The 18560-nt window shown below is 46.5% G+C and overlaps 3 protein-coding genes across 3 annotated transcripts; 1 reads left to right on the plus strand and 2 right to left on the minus strand.

Annotated features, from left to right (window-relative positions):
* The first annotated feature begins 938 nt into the window (after window positions 1-938).
* LOC114785758 (B-cell receptor CD22-like) lies at window positions 939-5434 on the plus strand. The gene is made up of 8 exons (XM_028972328.1): window positions 939-1048; window positions 1135-1470; window positions 2066-2317; window positions 2867-3136; window positions 3210-3294; window positions 3369-3411; window positions 3484-3698; window positions 3772-5434. Exons 1-8 carry the CDS (start codon window positions 994-996, stop codon window positions 3821-3823), a joined length of 1308 nt encoding a protein of 435 aa, XP_028828161.1. The 5' UTR covers window positions 939-993; the 3' UTR covers window positions 3824-5434.
* On the minus strand, window positions 5335-8205 carry LOC114785473 (CMRF35-like molecule 4). The gene is made up of 6 exons (XM_028971751.1): window positions 7602-8205; window positions 6458-6787; window positions 6277-6393; window positions 5694-5861; window positions 5576-5610; window positions 5335-5505 (listed from the first exon to the last, which is right to left on the minus strand). The coding sequence occupies exons 1-6, from the start codon at window positions 7639-7641 to the stop codon at window positions 5335-5337; spliced, it is 861 nt and encodes a 286-aa protein (XP_028827584.1). The 5' UTR covers window positions 7642-8205.
* Window positions 8206-11474: 3269 nt separating this feature from the next.
* On the minus strand, window positions 11475-15816 carry LOC114785474 (polymeric immunoglobulin receptor-like). The gene is made up of 7 exons (XM_028971752.1): window positions 15720-15816; window positions 15287-15592; window positions 14405-14746; window positions 13135-13458; window positions 12965-13057; window positions 11649-11686; window positions 11475-11579 (listed from the first exon to the last, which is right to left on the minus strand). The coding sequence occupies exons 1-7, from the start codon at window positions 15757-15759 to the stop codon at window positions 11475-11477; spliced, it is 1248 nt and encodes a 415-aa protein (XP_028827585.1). The 5' UTR covers window positions 15760-15816.
* Between the last annotated feature and the right edge of the window lie 2744 nt (window positions 15817-18560).

The raw sequence follows: 18560 nt of genomic DNA on the forward strand, positions 1-18560 counted from the left end.
ATTTAGTCTGAAATCCTCACTCAGGGCGCTTAAGGAAGCGGCCCCATAATCAGAATGCAGTGTTTCACAATGACAATCACTTCACTTTTTATAACTTTTTCATGAACCTGCACCATACATAGTCATCTTGTGCATCAGAAAGAAGGCGTCTTTCACATCAGCAAGAGGGGAACTGAGAGTCATTCCTGTTCTGTGGTGACTATTATGTAATATTGAATATAATCTTTAATATTTAGATTTTTTTTACTGTAGATATAAGATAAGTGGGAAATTTACAGCAGAAAGTGGACAGTACAAGATAAGAGCAGGAAAAAAACAATAGTACAGACAATATATCGACTGTATAATATAAAAAGTTCAACGTACAAACAAGCAAATAAATAGTCCTAGAGAAAGAGAAAAACTGCTAAAAAATTTTATATGGATACATATCATTATACACATAAGAAAAGTTTCACGAAACAGAAACGAACTTTCACAAGATCTGTAATGAAACGTCAAAGTGTCGTTTTCTAATGTTAGAGACTGGACTCAACAGCCTCTATCTCCATTTTATACGTGTAATCTGGCTGTGGCTGGAGTGTATGGACTTTCCCAGCATGCTCTCCTCCACCTGCCTGGTCCTGACAGGGTCTCCAGAGTAGACCGGACCTCCATTGTCACTGTTTCATGGTTCATATAATTTGATGTTTGAACAGATGTGAATAATCTGCTGCGGATGAGTAACATTTGGAGACAAAAAAACAAATACACACACACACACACACACACACATCTCAAAGGTCACTGAGGTAGAGTGTCAGCGCAGGACATAATGGGGGGAAATAAGCAGGAGGGAACCGATTCAAATAAGCCGTTGACAGAATTCAACGGCTGAATAGAAATATGGAGAAGTGAAAAAAAAAAATTAAAATTCCCTCTCGGCAGAGCAGGTGAGCGCGCGACCTTCTGAAAACGAGCGTACGGAGCTGCTGCAGTCAATAGTCCAAAACCATGGTCCAGCCAGGAGGCACCTTCTACTCCGCGTTGTTCCTGCTCACCCTCAAAGGTCTCCTTTCTTCACTTTGAAAAAAGTGACGCCAGGTACGAAACACCTTGAAGGTTCTCAGGTCCGAGCGTATCTCTCGGTTTCAGGTGCCGTCGGAGATACCTGGGGCGTGGCGTACAGCCTTCCGTCCCTCTGCGTGCTACGGGGCTCGTCGGCCGCGATGTCCTGCAACTACACGTACCCCAGCCAGCACGTGGTGACCCGGGCGTTCTGGTGCAACTACCCCATGGACACCGACCTCACCCAGCAGCCCAGATACGCAGGCCGCGCCCGGGCGGCCTGCAACACGACCGAGCAGCGCTGTTCTCTGATCATAGACGGGCCGAACGCCGGCGACGACGATCAGTACAACTGCAGAATCCTGGCGGACCAAACGCTGAACAAATGGACCGGAAGACCTGGAATCATGCTGTCCACGACAGGTGAGGCTCGGATTCCCGTTCACTGGGCGCCATTTATCGTACGACCTCCTGAAGGTAAAAGAAAGACGCTCATCTAGACTCTTCTCCGCCTTGGCACCTCGGTGGTGGAATGAACTTCCAGCTCAGTCACTGAGCACCTTCACACGGCAGCTCAAGACCTTCCTCTTTAGAGAAGATTTAGATGAACTTGTAACCTTCTTCTCATCTGACTTCTGTATAGAAACTAGAACAGAGTGAATAAAAAGATTGTATTCCTAGTTTGGGGTTCTAGTGAACCAGAACTGATCACTTCATCCATGGTGACATGGAAGCACGTTGTAAGTCGCTCTGGATCAGGGCGTCTGGTAAATACCGTAAATGTAAATGAATAAGATGTCGGTTTTTGCTCCAGTTGCTCTTTGCCACCGTCCGTTTCTTCATGCCGTAAAGTATTTGCGGGGGCAGATTCAGGGATCGGTACAGGTACCCCTGTAAAACCTGCTGGACGGTGCTGTTATAGACACGCTCGTATTGATGAATGAGGCCCACTGGGTGAACGTCCAGAAGAAGACAGTATTATTAATATTACAGAAGACCATTTTATTTTCTTTCTTAGATCTGCAGGTGGAAATTGTTGGTGCAGCAACAGAAGGAAATGATGTAAGACTTGTGTGTAAAACCTCCTGCTATCTGAGCAGCAGCCCTACATACTCATGGAAGAAGAACGGAGAACCTTTAGAGATGGAACCCACCAAGAACAATGAACTGCTGCTCCACCCAGTCAGCAGGGAGGATGGGGGCAGATACTCCTGTGCAGTTAAAGGCCATGAGGACCTGTCTTCTGCTGAAGTGGACCTCAATGTTACATGTAAGTACCAGGATGTCCTTTTGCGTGTCTTGCATTTTAAATACTGAATTCAGGTTGTGTTCAGGAAAGACAGATTAACTGGTTCACCAGTCATAATAACTAGTTCATCATGTATGGATCATATTTTTTCTTTACTTTACTTGACAGACGCTTTTGTCCAAAGCAACTTACAAGAGGACGACACCAGCAATTCTCGATTTCTGTAGATTTTGAGTTACAAAACTAAGAGTCCTGATAAGGCCGAACTTGTCAGGAATAGAACATACCAGGGAACTGTTAGGTGCTGGACGTATCATCTGTCTGTATGTTTGGTCTGGAGTGGACGTGGTCCTGAGATGATTTTAACAGTTGGCACCATTAAAGACTTTTATTATGAAAGGTTTTTATTGGCGGGGAATTGTCGAGCTCGGCATTACGCTAGTTTCAGATGCACATTATAACCCAGTAATATTCCTTTTAAAAGGGTGTTTCATGTGTATATTTCACGAGATCCAAGTTACACGTTCATAGAAACGTGTCTTTGTTCTTTATTTTACATTCTGGTTTCAGATTCGCCAAAGAACACCACGGCATTGGTCAGCATGCCTGCTGAGATACCTGAAGGAGGTTCGGTGACTCTGAGCTGCAGCAGTGATGCCAACCCTCCAGTGCAGAACTACACCTGGTTTAAGGAGAACGTAACATCTCCAGTAGCAGCAGGACAGAACTTCACCATCACTAACTTCACCTCCGCCGAGAACGGGCTGTATTACTGCCAGGCAGCGAACCCCCTCGGGTCCCAGAACTCCTCCGCCGTCCCGCTCAGAGTCTCCAGCCCAGGTCTCTTCACCCCAGAAGCTTTTGCTGTCGTGGCTTCGGATCTTGTGAACAAGCTGTTGTTGTATCTCCACAGCGGCCGTGACCCTCATCTCCATGTACGTTGGGGTCGCAGCGGCAGCGTTGGTGACCTTATCTGCTCTCTCGTGGTTCTTCGTATGGTGAGTAAGGATGGAACGGAATTCGAGCACGATGGTGGAGCTCCTCAGCCACGTCTGGCCTTTTTTAAATATAGGTTCTGTAGGAGGAACCGGGAGATGAAGAAAGATGGTTCCAAGGTGACGTTTTTTTTCTTTTGTTTTAAACAGCAGTTGAGTTTTTGCCGCGTAATTATCGTCTGCTCTCGACAGGACGTTCTGCCGAACTTCGCCGAAAAGGACGCTTCTGTAGATAACGTCCCTCAGGACGACGTCCAGTACAGCACCATCAGCGTCCAGCAGCCGAACGGGCGCCTGGACGCCGGGCCGAGCACCGTGGACGCCGTGCATTACTCCACCCTCAAGTTCGGCAGGGCCGCGCCGGGGGACGCCGCTCAGTACGCCAGCGTACACTTCCCGCAGACGGGGTGCGTGCGGGCGCCTTGAGGACGTAAGACGCGGCCGGACGCGCCCGGTAACGGTGTCTCCTCTCCACTGCAGGCCGGGGGACGGGTGCGGCGTGGTCTACAGCAACGTGGCGCACCGGAAATGAGCACCGGAAACGATCCTGTACGTATGAGGGCCGACCGGATCCCGGCTCAGAGCTTATTGGACCATTTGGACCGTCATCCGACGACTGGGCTGTCCGGGACCAGTTTGCCGGGTCGTATTAGGCCCGAATTTTATATCTCCGGTGTTGGTTTTGTTCAGGCGCTTTTGCTCTCTCGCGCCTTGACCGGTTTAAACTCTACGAACTTTATTCCGGCATCAGCAAAGCTCTCGTCTCTCGGCGGCTGACTGTTTAAATACGATGTTTTGGGGGTTTTCTTCTGTTCTAATCGTTGCTGGGCGATAATGGCTCTGATACAGACACAGTTCTTACAAATCTTTGGAAGAATATTTCCAAGACTTTTCGGTTACTCTACGGGCGCTCAGTACTTCGTTGTACTTTCATGTGTCAGTCAGACTTTTCCAGAACTTTATTTCGTGTTCCAGGGCCTGTAAGATTCTCTTTTCAAATTCCATGACTTTTCCAGGTTTTTCATGACTGTAGGAACCCTGTATAGATGCTCTTCAGGGGCAGTGGTGACCTGGCGGGTAAGCAAGTGGACTCGTAATCGGAAGGATTTCAGGTTCAAATATCGTTGATGAAGGTCCCGTCCCCACACGCTGGTCCCCGGGCGCCTGTCTTGGTGCCCACCGCTCACCGAGGGTGATGGTTATATGCAGAGGACACGTTTCGCCGTGTCACCGATGACAATCACTTTTTTTTCCTGGCGTTTTTAAAACGCTTCCAGGCATTGTGGACGAAGACAACTTCCCCTGTCCCACTTCGTGATTTACATTGATATTACATTATCCTATTATCCCCCGTAGTTCCACCTTCCGTACTCAATGCCGTGTCAATGCCGGGTGGTAGTGGCCAAGCGGTTAACACACTCGCCCCACTTACTACCATCGTGTCCCTGAGCAAGACACTTAACCCTGAGTGTCTCCAGGGGGGGACTGTCCCTGTAACTACTGATTGTAAGTCGCTCTGGATAAGGGCGTCTGGTAAATGCCGTAAATGTAAATGTGTATTTGTGGTGTCTGGGGTGAATAGATCCATGGCAACAGGAAGAACTGTTTTATATTCCAGCTGTGACTCTTAATAAAGTGTAATAAAGTCCCACAGTGAAAGGTGTTCACACACGTGGGTGTGTATCAAGGTGCAACGCAGGTTATCAGTCCTTCATTCCAACAGTGACTGCGTGTCGTTTTAATGTCTTAGAAACCTAGAATTACTTTTTCACGAATAAATACATTTTGTAAAAAAAACACCCACCATGTAAATTCTGTCAGTTGTTTATTTTAAGATGCTCCATCTACAGGTCATTTGGGGCAGTAAGGAAGCGGCCCCCGTAATCAGAAGGTCGAGGTGCCACTGAGGTCCCACTTGATGAAGGTCCCGTCCCCTGTCATGGTGCCCGCTGCTCACCAAGGGTCCAATGCAGAGACCACATTTCTCTGGGTGCACTGGGTGCTGGGCTGTGGTGTTATTTCATCGGTTTTCGACCTTGTGGTTCACATTAGCATAAATGTCGCTGGAACCGTGGTGCAGCTTCGCACCGATGGTGGTGTACACCGAGAGTAACGGTGGCACTCGCGCCGGAGACTCGGGCGGTCCCTCCCGTCCCCCGGGTTCCCGTAACGGTGGCCTTCCTGCGGCTGCGGGACGGCGGGGTGACTGGTGTCCTGCGTGTGTCCAGAACCGGATTACTACTCAATTCTAAAAATATCCTGTACTTAATAAGACAAGTCTTACCTCATTATTCTGAACGTGCTGTCCCGCACTGGAAACTGGATCGTTCAGAGGGGACAGTCAGAAGCACTGCATTGCTGCATGGTGTGTGTGTGTGTGTGTGTGCATGTGTGTGTCCTACCCCATTTCCTTTTGGGCCTCCTTTTACGTTTTAGGAGCACGGCCAAAGTCGACCCAAAAACCGCAGCCAGGACGGTCAAGCCGAGCGCCCAGTAAATCAGCAGCTCAGGAAGTGTGGACAGATGGGCTGTTTCACCTCGGGGTTCTTCCGTCCAAGATGTTCGGTTGGCTGGTGAGAATGCAGGTCAGGAAGGCCAGGAGGAGACGAACTCTTTTATCATCAGCATTGTGCGCACAAAATGTATTCACCCATAATTCCTTTTCTAACAATAAAGTACAGGGTGGGCCATTTATATGGATCCACCTTAATAAAATGGGAATGGTTGGTGATATTAACGTCCTGTTTGGGGCACATTAGTATATGTGAGAGGGCAAACTTTTCAAGATGGGTGGTGACCGTAGTGGCCATTTTGAAGTCGGTCATCTTGGATCCAACTTTTTTCAATAGGAAGATGGTCATGTGACACATCACATTTATTGGTAATTTCACAAGAAAAACATTGGTGTGCTTGGTTTTAACGTAACTTTATCACACTTTTATGTCTTTAACATGAAATATCAGCTACGTTGTTTTAACATTTCACCTGTTTGGGGTCGAGCACTCTGAGGAAGCAGCTCCGACGAACGAGCCGAAATGGAAGAAGTAAAAAAAGTGGCCGTTTCGGTGAAGAGTTGCGCTTCTGACGTGGCAGGAAGCTGACCTGCGGGGAGACGGGAACTGAGGAACAGTCCCGAGACCGGGAGACGGGATTCAGCCTCGCTTACCCCATGTAACGGTCAGCCGACCTTGCGAATAGATGTCTGGCGCTGCGATGTGTGTCCTAACCGCACACCAGTACTTTCCGGAATCTGCCGGAGTCAGGTTCCGGATGGTCACCGTGAAGACCCTGGCTGTGGCGTTGTCATACAGGAGGTACCTCTCTTTTTCGGCCCTGGCCTGACCCCCTTCCGTCTGGATCGGGATGTCTTTATTGCCGTAAGAGCACTCCCCGCGGCAGAGATATTTCCTCTTCCCTTCGTACCCAGCGTCATAAGAGCACCGGATCTCCGCCGTTCCTCCAGCCGGCGCCGTCACGGACCATTCTGGATCGACTCCTGCCGGGAAAACAGGACGAGAGTCTCATTGAAAGTCAGAGCCGTAGCCAAAGTCATCACCGTACTGGAACACAGAGACGTGGGGGATTCACGGCGTCCAAAATGCCAATGGACACGCAACACAAAACCCCCCACCCATAATACAGTGCAGGTTGAGTAAAGTATCAGCAACGTGGTACAATATCAGTGTATACAGCATAATACGATATAATAGTAATACTAATATGACATGAAAGTGTAATAATGATATTAATAATAATGTGAGGTGGAGAGAGAGGAGGCGCACAAACAGTCACGGACACGATGGGCAAAATCTGAATTCGATCTTTTTGTTTCGTCTTGTCTTTTAAAAAAAAAGAACAGAAAAAATTCAAACATGCAGCGGCTGAAACTGAAAGAACAAATGGCGCCCATTTCCTTTCAGGCATGAATTCAACCATGTCAACACTCAGCTGGGGCAACGCAATGAAGATTAAGCACTTTAATAATTCCATAAACGTCATAATAATATGTTAATTTAATAAATGTCCCTTTAAAGCATGTCGGTCCCAGGACGAGTGTGCTTTTTTCCAACGTTCTTCTCGGAACCACAGACACTTGGTGATAAAGAAGAGTGGTAGTAGCCTAGCACACTCGTCTAAGAACCAGAAGACCCAGGTTCAAATCCCACATCGTGTCCCTGAGCAAAGACACTTAACCCTGAGTGTCTCCAGGGGGGGGGACTGTCCCTGTAACTACTGACTGTAAGTCGCTCTGGATAAGGCCGTCTGGTAAATGCCGTAAATGTACGAGTGAAGAGCGTGGAGATACTCACCCGACAGCAGACTGCATAATATCAGCAAGCTGCCTCTCATGATTCTCACTACGACTCGGCCATTTTCTCTCTCCCAGTCCCTCCCGGTCTCTGTCTGTCTGTCTCGCTCGCTGTTACACTCAGAGGAAGGACGGCTCCACCCCTCAGCCCCGCGTCCAACCACAGGCTCGATGGAGCTTTCAGACTGAGGCCGACGTACATGTACAGGACGAGGGGGCCCTCACGCCTCTGTGGGTCTCGTGTTCGCCATGATAATAAAAAGGGACCCCGGAAACTCTGCTCCACTTCAATTTGACCCTCTAATCCCAATGCAGGGGAAATAATGAACCCTGACATGAAGGAAAAAGAGACACTGCAGGTTCGGCTGAGATAACCACTTCCTCTCTGGTGGTTAGAAGAGGGTGATTTCATCATCTTCAATTCAATTCCGTCTCTCAAGCACCACAGTACATAAAACAACAAAAATATCCAACACGGTCTAATACTTTACAGAAAATACAAAATACCACAATCTACAGTACAGGTCATTCAATGTGTTTTCTTTATCTCCATGACCATTTACGTTGGTAGATTCTCACTGAAGGCATCTAAACCATGAATGACCACATGAGGAGTTACGTACTTACAAGCTCGACTTGATCTTGAACACTTGAAGGTTGAAAGGGGTGCGGTTATTACAGGAAGTCACCATCGTGTCCACAGCGGTGTTGGTTTGGGCTGCTAAACCGCAGGCCTTTAACCTACAACCTACGAGATATTTCTGGAATATAATACAGTACACAGGTGTAAAAACCTCATGACCAACCACCCTCAATATATAATCAAACCTGCTCATACTCATGATTATAACTGAACATTCAGCTAAAAATTTACCGCATTTTTATCAGAAATATGCAAATCTGTTTTTGTAAATGAGGAGCAGGACCCTTAGAGACAACTTGTTATTTCGAGCTACTTGAATGGAAAATTTGCATGAACGTCACCCAAATCAAATAGTTTAACAAGCATTAGTCTTACGATTTAATCATGACGAGTTGTTTTTAAGACATTTTTGCAGTTTTGAACGGCTCAACATGCATATTCTGATTCCGAGCTGCCATCGACATGGACTGAATAAATCTTCAGACCAGATATAGTTTGGTTGGTGCTTTGAAAGTGAAGTGATTGTCATTGTGAAGTATGGCTGCAGTACGGTGACACGGTGAAACGTGTCCTCTGTATTTAACCGTCACCCTTGGTGACAGTGGGCACCATGACAGGCGCCCGGGGAGCAGTGTCTGGGGACGGGACCTTCATCAAGGGGACCTCAGTGGCATCTCGGCGGTTCGGGGTTCGAACCGGCAACCTTTCGATTGTGCTTATTACCTGTTAGGGCGCCACTGCCCTGTTTTCCGGGGTGCTGGCTGTAGGATGCAGTGTGCTTCAACTTTTTGCCATTTTCACTGAAAAAAATAAAACATCTACTCTGTCTTATTGTCTGACTTCTGTATAGAAACTAGAACAGAGTGAATAAAAAGATTGTATTCATAGTTGGGGGTCCTAGTGAACCAGAACTGATCACTTCATCCATGGTGACATGGAAGCACGTTGTAAGTCGCTCTGGATACGGTCGTCTGGTAAATGCCGTAAAATGTAAAATGTAGAATGTAAAATGTAAAATGTAAAATGTAAAATGTAAAATGTAAAATGTAGAATGCAATGTACTCTGTCACAGCTAATATTTTATAATATAGTGACAGCAGGTTTAGGTGTGGCGGATCACGTCAATTCTTCTAAGTTGAGCCGGTGTTCTCTATTCTCCTGTTTTCAACACGATGCGCTTCGCTGACGTGAGGGTGGGAGCAACATCTCAGCTGCTCTGGCTTCTCACCGCTAGACACAGCTGATCTGCTGTTGCAGATTAGAATCTTGTTCTCCGCTCATCGTTTGCACCCCGGTGTCGTTTCGGTGTCGTTTCCAGTACGGTGAAAGTGTTTCTTCATATAAAAAAGTGGCCAGTTGACATCTGAACGGACAAACATGACGCTACGGCTGCAGAGAAATGTGACGCTTTTAATGGTCCAGACAGCAGACTGACGATGATGACGATTTAATAATGATGCTGATGTTCTCATACAAAGGGGGACAGTGGTGGCCTAGCGGTTAAGGAAGTGGCGCCGTAATCAGAAGGTTGCCATTTCGAATCCCGATCCACCAAGGATCCACTGAGGTGCCACTGAGCAAAGCACCGTCCCCACACACTGCTCCCCGGGCGCCTGTCATGGTGCCCACTGCTCACACAGGGTGATGGGTTAAATGCAGAGGACAACTTTCACTGTGTGCACCGTGTGCTGTGCTGCTGTGTATCATAAGTGACAATCAAAAACATTTTTTAAAAATGCCATAATAAGTTGCCAGATTATACAGGCTTCCTTTTAATAACTTTATAGTCAGTCAGGCAATGTCTATATTTTCCAAAAAACGAATCATATTAATTCTCACTTTATTTAGTTATCATTCTTTTGGGGTAACATGATATAAAAATAAAAATGTCGGGGCTAGGGGTGTAAATCTATACCAAACTCAAAATATATCTTATTCTTCTAGATCATACAGGCTTAATGTTTTGTGTGTGATTCTGTCCCTGCATTGTCCCTGTCTTTTACACAGTAAATTATCGCCACTGACACTGGCAGGATCACCTCTCTGACCCATTTCATCTCATGGCGGCTGCCATCAGATGAGGACAGGCTAGTTGTCATATTTCATATTTTCAATTCGATTCAAATTTTATTTGTCACCTCAATATTGCAAATATTCCAGTGTTTCAAATATGCAAATATAAACAAATATTATCATACAATTATGTTCTGTCACAATGTCTTATTGCCTGTTGTTGTGTCCTATTGTCCCGCAGCTACGAGTCAAGGAAGAAAATAAGAATAAGATCCTCGCACAAGCCCCATCAGCCTTTAAAGTAGCATCACATGCATCACACAGCGTCTCTGAACTTCACGTCCTCCTGTCTTCTTCACTCTTTAAGGTTAAAGAACGGTCCTGTTTGTGTGGGTGCGGGCAGGAATGGCCCAGGCTCAAGCGTCCATCCTTTATTTTTTACCACCATTTTGACCTTTTTTAAAATGACTTTCATAGCATCGATGTCTCAGCCGATAATTTTTTTTTTTTTTTTTTTTTTACTTTTCCTTTCATGTCTGACGACTTCAGCGATGTGCGGTGCAGGTCGAGCGTCCTGTGGAGCTGCATCACGTCTCTGGCCTACTTTCACTCCACCATCCCACCATGGCAGTGGCAGGGGACCGTTGCCCGAGTAACGCCACCTCACCGCACAACAATTCTGTGATCAAGAAATATTATTGGGCCTGTCTCCCTGGAGATCATTCGGGCATGAAAAATCATCCAGCACGATTACACAAATAAATTCATTAATAACGCTCGCACACCCAAAATAACACGCACTCTCTGTTCTATGCCACACTTCCCAACATTTATTAACTTTCCGCTCAAACAAAATATGACCAAATCAAGACAGAGTAAATCTTTTATTTTCGTACCTTTTATGTTCATGCATACAGGGACAGGCTCAGGCGCTGAGGGGACGTTCAGGACGGTGCTTTTGTTTTACGTCGCTTACACACAAACGACACTTTTTTTTCTCCACTGCGTTTTGCTACTAAGCGGCATTAAAAAATCTATTTTTGGCCCGGTTGGCTTGCCATAGGTGGGGTTACTACCAGTCACCATTACTACTAATACTACTACTACTTAATAGGCTTTGCTAAGCAGATAAATTCATGCGAGCTCGTTCTTTTCTAATTAAGAGTCATTAATAAAAATCACTGGATGGATGCCGTCCTCAGAATTTGCTAATGTTGCCTACGTCACGGGCCAGCCGTGTCCAGGGACGGAACTTCGCCGTGTTTTTATATTTGAGCTTCTGGTGAAGCTTGGTGAGTTTTTTCCTCCATCGGTCAACTGGATCTAAGAACACAAACGAGGACATTCAGTATTCAGGAGACATTATGACGCATTCTTATACATCTTACTCACCTTTTCAGGGGTGTAAGGCTCAAGGGATGCAGCTCTGCCTGGAAAAAAGGCAACTCTTCATGAACAAGTTGGACAGTGTGTGTGGCCTTCATGAATAAGATGGACAGTGTGTGTGTCCTTCGTAAATGAGTTGGACAGTGTGTGTGATCCTTCATGAACAAGTTGGACAGAGTGTGTGTCCTTCATGAACAAGTTGGTCAGTGCGTGTGTCCTTCATGAACAAGTTGGTCTGTGTGTGTGTCCTTCATGAACAAGTTGGTTTGTGTGTGTGTCCTTTGTGAACAAGTTGGCCAGTGTGTGTGTCCTTCATGAACAAGTTGGACAGTGTGTGTGGCCTTCATGAATAAGTTGGACAGTGTGTGTGGCCTTCATGAATAAGTTGGACAGTGTGTGTGTCCTTCGTAAATGAGTTGGACAGTGTGTGTGATCCTTCATGAACAAGTTGGACAGAGTGTGTGTCCTTCATGAACAAGTTGGACAGTGCGTGTTGTCCTTCATGAACAAGTTGGTCTGTGTGTGTGTCCTTCATGAACAAGTTGGTTTGTGTGTGTGTCCTTTGTGAACAAGTTGGCCAGTGTGTGTGTCCTTCATGAACAAGTTGGACAGTGTGTGTGGCCTTCATGAATAAGTTGGACAGTGTGTGTGGCCTTCATGAATAAGTTGGACAGTGTGTGTGTCCTTCGTAAATGAGTTGGACAGTGTGTGTGATCCTTCATGAACAAGTTGGACAGAGTGTGTGTCCTTCATGAACAAGTTGGTCAGTGCGTGTGTCCTTCATGAACAAGTTGGTCTGTGTGTGTGTCCTTCATGAACAAGTTGGTTTGTGTGTGTGTCCTTTGTGAACAAGTTGGCCAGTGTGTGTGTCCTTCATGAACAAGTTGGACAGTGTGTGTGGCCTTCATGAATAAGTTGGACAGTGTGTGTGGCCTTCATGAACAAGTTGGTCAGTGCGTGTGTCCTTCATGAACAAGTTGGTCTGTGTGTGTGTCCTTCATGAACAAGTTGGTTGTGTGTGTGTCCTTTGTGAACAAGTTGGCCAGTGTGTGTGTCCTTCATGAACAAGTTGGCCAGTGTGTGTGTCCTTCATGAACAAGTTGGACAGTGTGTGTGGCCTTCATGAATAGGTTGGACAGTGTGTGTGTCCTTCGTAAATGAGTTGGACAGTGTGTGTGATCCTTCATGAACAAGTTGGACAGAGTGTGTGTCCTTCATGAACAAGTTGGTCTGTGTGTGTCCTTCATGAACAAGTTGGTTTGTGTGTGTGTCCTTCATGAACAAGTTGGACAGTGTGCGTGTCCAACGCGTCATGTTCATACCTCCAGATTTTTTTCTCTTCACAATCCCCAGCGTGACCAGAAGCATCGTCGATATGATCAACAGGACCAGCAGACCCACGAAGACTCGAAGAGCTGTCACATGGAAATAAAGATGTTCTGCTGACAGAGAACTCTGCAGAAGCACGTGGGCCATGAGGGTCTCGCGCTACCTGTGGAGTGGTGGCCGCCACTCTCAGGCGCAGAGGACGCGGTGGGGTCCACGCCGACAACCGCTGTCAGAGAAGTAGAGGGTCGGGGGGCGGCATGGCCGGGGTGAGACCAGGTTTTACCTGCAGAGGTGAGGAGACGCGTCTCGGTGGGTTGAGTCTGGTCACCTGCACGACAAACAGGGATCTTCAGAGGTCCATATGGAACGAGTAAATTTGACCTACAGGTTTCTCGCTCAGCAAAGTGACCACCTGCTTCTCCCAGAGAGCTTCGTGATGGTTTTGTTAACAGGTAACTGGTAACCGTCGGAGGGGAGACTGTAGGCTCTGAAAATCAGAATGAAAAGGTCAGATATTCGTAATCAACTTTGATCTCGTTTAGAAAGACAGTGAAAGCGAAAGTGAAAGTGAAGCGATTTTCATTGTGAAACACTGCGGCACAGCACACGGTGACACGGTGAAACGTGTCCTCTGCATTTGACCGTCACCCTTGGACAGGCTACTGAAAACGCACTTGTTACGGGTGTGAAATAGGATGTGTAGAAATAGCATTGTTCACGTCCACGAGCTGACGGGGGAAGGAAGGAGGCGGGACATTCTTTAGACTTTAGCTAATGAGCTAATTTCATCGTCATCGTGCTCTCTAAAGTCTATCACACCCATATATGTGGGATGTGAGTACGAGGTCCTCGGTGCGCCTGCTTGCCGCTGCTGTGTAAAGGGGAGGGAGGCGGGCCTAGCGGTTAAGGAAGCCGCCCCGCAATCAGAAGGTTGCCGGTTCGAATCCCGATCTGTCAAGGTGCCACTGAGGTGCCACTGAGCAAAGCACCGTCCCCACACACTGCTCCCCGGGCGCCTGTCATGGCCGCCCACTGCTCACTCAGGGTGATGGGTTAAATTCAGAGGACAAATTTCACTGTGTGCACCGTGTGCTGTGCTGCTGTGTATCACAAGTGACAATCACTTCACTTTACTTTACTTTACTTAAATAAAGCACATTTAATTCATAACTAATTCACGGTGGGCCGGTGGTGGCCTAGCGGTTTAAGGAAACGGCCCCCGTAATCAGAAGGTCGCCGGTTCGAATCCACACTGGGTGGTGACTGTAAAATACAGAGGACATCGTTGTGTCACCGTGTGCTGCGCTGCAGTGTTTCAGTGACAATCCTTTCACTTTCACTTCAGTTCATTTTGTCAATACAAGCTCATCGTGTCACAATAATTTTTTCCTGGGTTGTGCAAAATCGCAGAAAATAATACAAACACGACTGACCTGTCACTGTAAGGTGAACCTTCGTAATCAGTGACCTGTAACCCCCCGACTCCCAGTCCGAAGCCACGCCGCACCAGTATGTCCCAGTATCGAAGCGGCTCAGGTTGTTCATGGTCACGGTGAAGGTCCGCTGGTGCCTGCTGTCGTGGAGAGCCAGCTTCTCCGACTGGACCCAGGCGCCGTCGTCGGACGTGGATAATTTATACTCGCAGGTGCTGCTCCTGTAATACTTGCAGAGATATTTAGCTGTCCCCTGGTGGACGTCCATGTAGTGGCAGCTGATGTTCAATGTTTCGCCCAGATGGGTGGAGACGTAGATGGACATCTCACAGCAATCTGTCACTAGGAGGGAGCAATTTTTAAAAATTCCAAATGTAATGTACAAATTCCAGCAAATTCCAGCACAAATCTGAATAGTCACATGACTATTCATTTGCATATGGACCACCCCTGTTTACTCTCTAATTAACGTCATTTAGCCAACATAAATCAACACAAATAATATGAAATTAATAACTAATTATGCTCGGCATTCCTGTTGAACTGCTTTAAATGTACACAATTATAAAACAAACACCGAAATTAGTCATGTTAGTCTACGCAATAAAACCGCTATGGTCATTTGTATAATTGCCTAAATGACGTGAGATCTTTCTTCTGACCTTCACAATTTATTGGACATTTTCATGTATGGGTTGGACTGGTTTTGGTTCCCGTTTTCTCTACCTTCTGCTTAGTTTGCATCCTGGTGACCCCACAGGATGACCTCTGACCGGGTCTTTAATCGGTGGTGCCCTTGTTTTCAACATTCGCCCACGTTGCTACGGGGAAGGGACTTTTTCGGATGTCCACGTCACCCTCCATCAGTAGAGGAGGACTCACCCTCCATCACACGGAGCGACACCTCGGCGTCGTCCCCAGCGTCCGAGCAGCGGTAGGTCCCGGCGTCCTCCGGCCGCAGCTGGTCGATGGTCACCATGAAGAACCGACCCGTGGAGTTGTTGTACAGCGAGAACCTCCCTCGTCTCTCCCACTGGTTCCGAGTCCTGCCGCTAATTTTACTCGCACATTCGCCACGCCGGCCCTTGCAGAAGGACCTCTCCGCATTCTTCAGCTCGTCGTTGTAGTCACACTTTACGGTGACCGTTCCTCCTGAGTACCCCGCCACCACCGCCGCCTGAACCCCACCTGTCCATCAAATCCAGCTGTCACTTCTCACATAGATTCCCACTGTGACTATATTACAACCTCAACAATGATGTTTTGTGATTGTAATTTTTTATTCTAATTTTTGCTGTTATGTGTGGACACTCACCTACAAACAGACAGAGAGTAGAAACGATGAAGGTCTTCATCTTCACTCGACCCTTCTTCTGGCGATGCTGCTCTCCGTCTCCTCCTCTCGTTGGACCTTTTATGACGTTTCCTGTTTTTTTGTTGTTGTCAACTTGTATTGTTGCAATTTCCTTTGGAAAAATGATTAAATCATCTTCCCTTTTCTCACATGTGCTGACACTGGAGTTAAGAAATGTCACTTGTTTTTTAGCGCCGGGCCAGTGTCACTGCTCCGGGGATTCCTGCGTGTCTCAACCGTGAGCATTTTGCCACCAATTTCATTTACTTCACCGTCGGAAGAAGATGTGTCTGCAGGTTCATATTCATTTGTGCTCGGATTTCAGGGGTTAATCCTCCACGGCCGCTTCATTGCTTCATGCAGTACCTCAGCTCACGTGCTTTTATCCACAAGTAATGATCAGAGCTTTAAATTTGCTACTTATTACAGTCATTTTCATTTACGGCATTTACCAGTAGTTACAGGGACAGTCCCCCCCGGAGACACTCAGGGTTAAGTGTCTTGCTCAGGGACACAATGGTAGTAAGTGGGATTTGAACCTGGGTCTTCTGGTTCATAGACGAGTGTGTTACACCACTAGGCTACTACCAACCAGTAGTTACAGGGACAGTCCCCCCGGAGACACTCAGGGTTAAGTGTCTTGCTCAGGGATACAATGGTAGTAAGTGGGATTTGAACCTGGGTCTTCTGGTTCACAGGCGAGTGTGTTACCCACTAGCTACTACCACCCTACCACCACTGTCCTCGCAGAGACACTTACACAGTGGGATACACTCGAGTTACACTCGCGAGTTAAATCCTTTATATCCAGCTTGTGAAGGATGGGCATCAACACCCCACCTGTAGCCATACTCACACCAGCACGTAACGTAAATCATCATCGTCCTTGTACGATTGATTATTATTTTTTTTTAATATATTTTATTCCTTTTACATATTCTTCATAAATGTGTTTATTTCTGAGCTATAAAACATCCATGCAATGAAAAAAAATATCCTGGAAGATGTGAAGAGCGAAAGAGAGTTTGAGGACCTTGTAATGGACGGATAACGCTTGCAGGAAGCCAGCATGTCACACAGGAAGCGTGGGGAGAAGATTCTAGTTTTGATCAGGTGGGGTCCTCAGAACGTCGGACCGGAGGCCTGCGGCGTGGTGAACATTGATATTAAAATTTACTTTACTTAACTTTACTTTGCAGACGCTTTTATTCAAAGTGACTTACAGGAGGAAGACACCAGGAATTCTCGTTCGATTTCTATAGATTTTGAGTTTACAAAACTAAGAGCCCTGATAAGACCTAACTTGTCAGCGAAGACCATACTCGGAGATTGTTAAGTTCTAGACGAAGAAAAATTTTTAATTTGTGAGTGTGTGAGTATTAGATTTGTCTGAAATACTTTTTGAACAAGTGGGTTTTCAGCTGCTTCTTAAAGGTGGTCGTAGTCTCGGCTAGTCGAATGGAGCAGGACAAGTTGTCCCACCAGCCAGGGAGGACAAAGGAGAACAGAGTCGATTGGAAACGGAGACCCCGTGAAGAGGGGATTTTCCGTCTTGTTTCGTGTGCGGACCTGAGAGGGCGTGCAGGAGTGTATCTGGCTAGTAGTGTGTTGGTGTAAGAGGGAGAACTTCCATTTACAGCCCTGTAGGCAGCATCAAGGACTTAAACTCGATGCGAGCAGCTACCGGGAGCCGGTGGAGGGACGTGGGTGTATTTTGTCTGGTTGAAGATGAGACGGGCTGACACATTTTGACTGCAGAAAAAATGTATTATTGTACAGTACTGTACAACACAAACCCACCATCTATCTGAACTGCAAGCAAGCAATTTCCGTTGTTCTCCGGTTGCTCCTTGAGCAGCAGAAGTTAGTAGAAGATCACGCACTAGTTTGCAGAGTTGGGAGAGACCGACCGACACCCAGCTCCATCTAGTACATTGCTATATACCAACATTATCAACATCTTTTTCACCATTAATACCCAACAGGAGACAGAAAGAGTCCAAACTCCATCTGTTAGTCTGTGTAACCATGAGAAACTGTGACATTTGCACAGTTGGGAAGACTTTTGAAGATCTTGTAAAGTTTGATACTGAACAGAACCAGAACCCCAGCCCAGAATCTGTCCAGAACACAGCAGCTGATTTCTCCTACCCAGTGTACCAAAAAAAATTAATCAACGATCCGATGCTGCGCTGCCTTTTGCGTACATTTTCATAGTCATGCATGAACGTCGCTCCACGTCTCAGCCCAGGGACCCTGGGGACGGGACTATTTCTGTTCAGAGTGTTCTACGGAATTTTCTGTTCTCTTTTTTTCTACCCTTTTGAGAATTTTGATAAGCCATCACATAACCCAGTGGAGGTGGTGAGTGTCAGGAGAACGGTGGCTAAGCTGTGATTCCTGCTGGACAACATCTCCAACCCCATGCAGGAGACCCTGACAGGACTGAGCAGCTCCTTCAGTGGCAGGCTGCTGCACCACGATGTGGATGGAGATTCAGAAGGTCTTTCCTGCCAACCGCTGTCAGGTTCTACAACAGATGACCACACAAACACACACATCCAGTACACCATCTACATTTCTCATAAGTGTAATAGGTGTGTATATCTACCCATTCTGTACATATGTAAAATCTCACAAATCTATCTTTTATATATACATACCGATAGATTTTTTATTTTTAAAATTCACATTTACTGTTTTATTTTATACATATATTAAAATGTATATTAAATCTATACAGTTGACATAGTGTCTGTGATATTGTTTTTTGCTGCTCTAATCTTGTAAATTTCCCACTTC

Source organism: Denticeps clupeoides, chromosome 3, assembly GCF_900700375.1.
Source record: "Denticeps clupeoides chromosome 3, fDenClu1.1, whole genome shotgun sequence".
Classification (NCBI taxonomy): domain Eukaryota; kingdom Metazoa; phylum Chordata; class Actinopteri; order Clupeiformes; family Denticipitidae; genus Denticeps; species Denticeps clupeoides.

Excerpts from the sequence above, each read along its gene's own strand:
- LOC114785758 (XM_028972328.1), top strand. The coding sequence starts at position 994 with ATGGTCCAGCCAGGAGGCACCTTCTACTCCGCGTTGTTCCTGCTCACC. Across the intron at positions 1,471-2,065 it reads AATCATGCTGTCCACGACAG|ATCTGCAGGTGGAAATTGTT; the intron begins GTGAGGCTCGGA and ends TTTCTTTCTTAG. Across the intron at positions 3,699-3,771 it reads GTACACTTCCCGCAGACGGG|GCCGGGGGACGGGTGCGGCG; the intron begins GTGCGTGCGGGC and ends TCTCCACTGCAG.
- LOC114785473 (XM_028971751.1), bottom strand. The coding sequence starts at position 7,641 with ATGAGAGGCAGCTTGCTGATATTATGCAGTCTGCTGTCGG. Across the intron at positions 5,611-5,693 it reads GAGGCCCAAAAGGAAATGGG|TTTCCAGTGCGGGACAGCAC; the intron begins GTAGGACACACA and ends TGAACGATCCAG. Across the intron at positions 5,506-5,575 it reads AGCACGTTCAGAATAATGAG|GACACCAGTCACCCCGCCGT; the intron begins GTAAGACTTGTC and ends GGACACACGCAG.
- LOC114785474 (XM_028971752.1), bottom strand. The coding sequence starts at position 15,759 with ATGAAGACCTTCATCGTTTCTACTCTCTGTCTGTTTGTAG. Across the intron at positions 13,459-14,404 it reads GGTTCACCTTACAGTGACAG|AGCCTACAGTCTCCCCTCCG; the intron begins GTCAGTCGTGTT and ends TCTGATTTTCAG. Across the intron at positions 11,687-12,964 it reads GAAGAGAAAAAAATCTGGAG|GCAGAGCTGCATCCCTTGAG; the intron begins GTATGAACATGA and ends CCTTTTTTCCAG.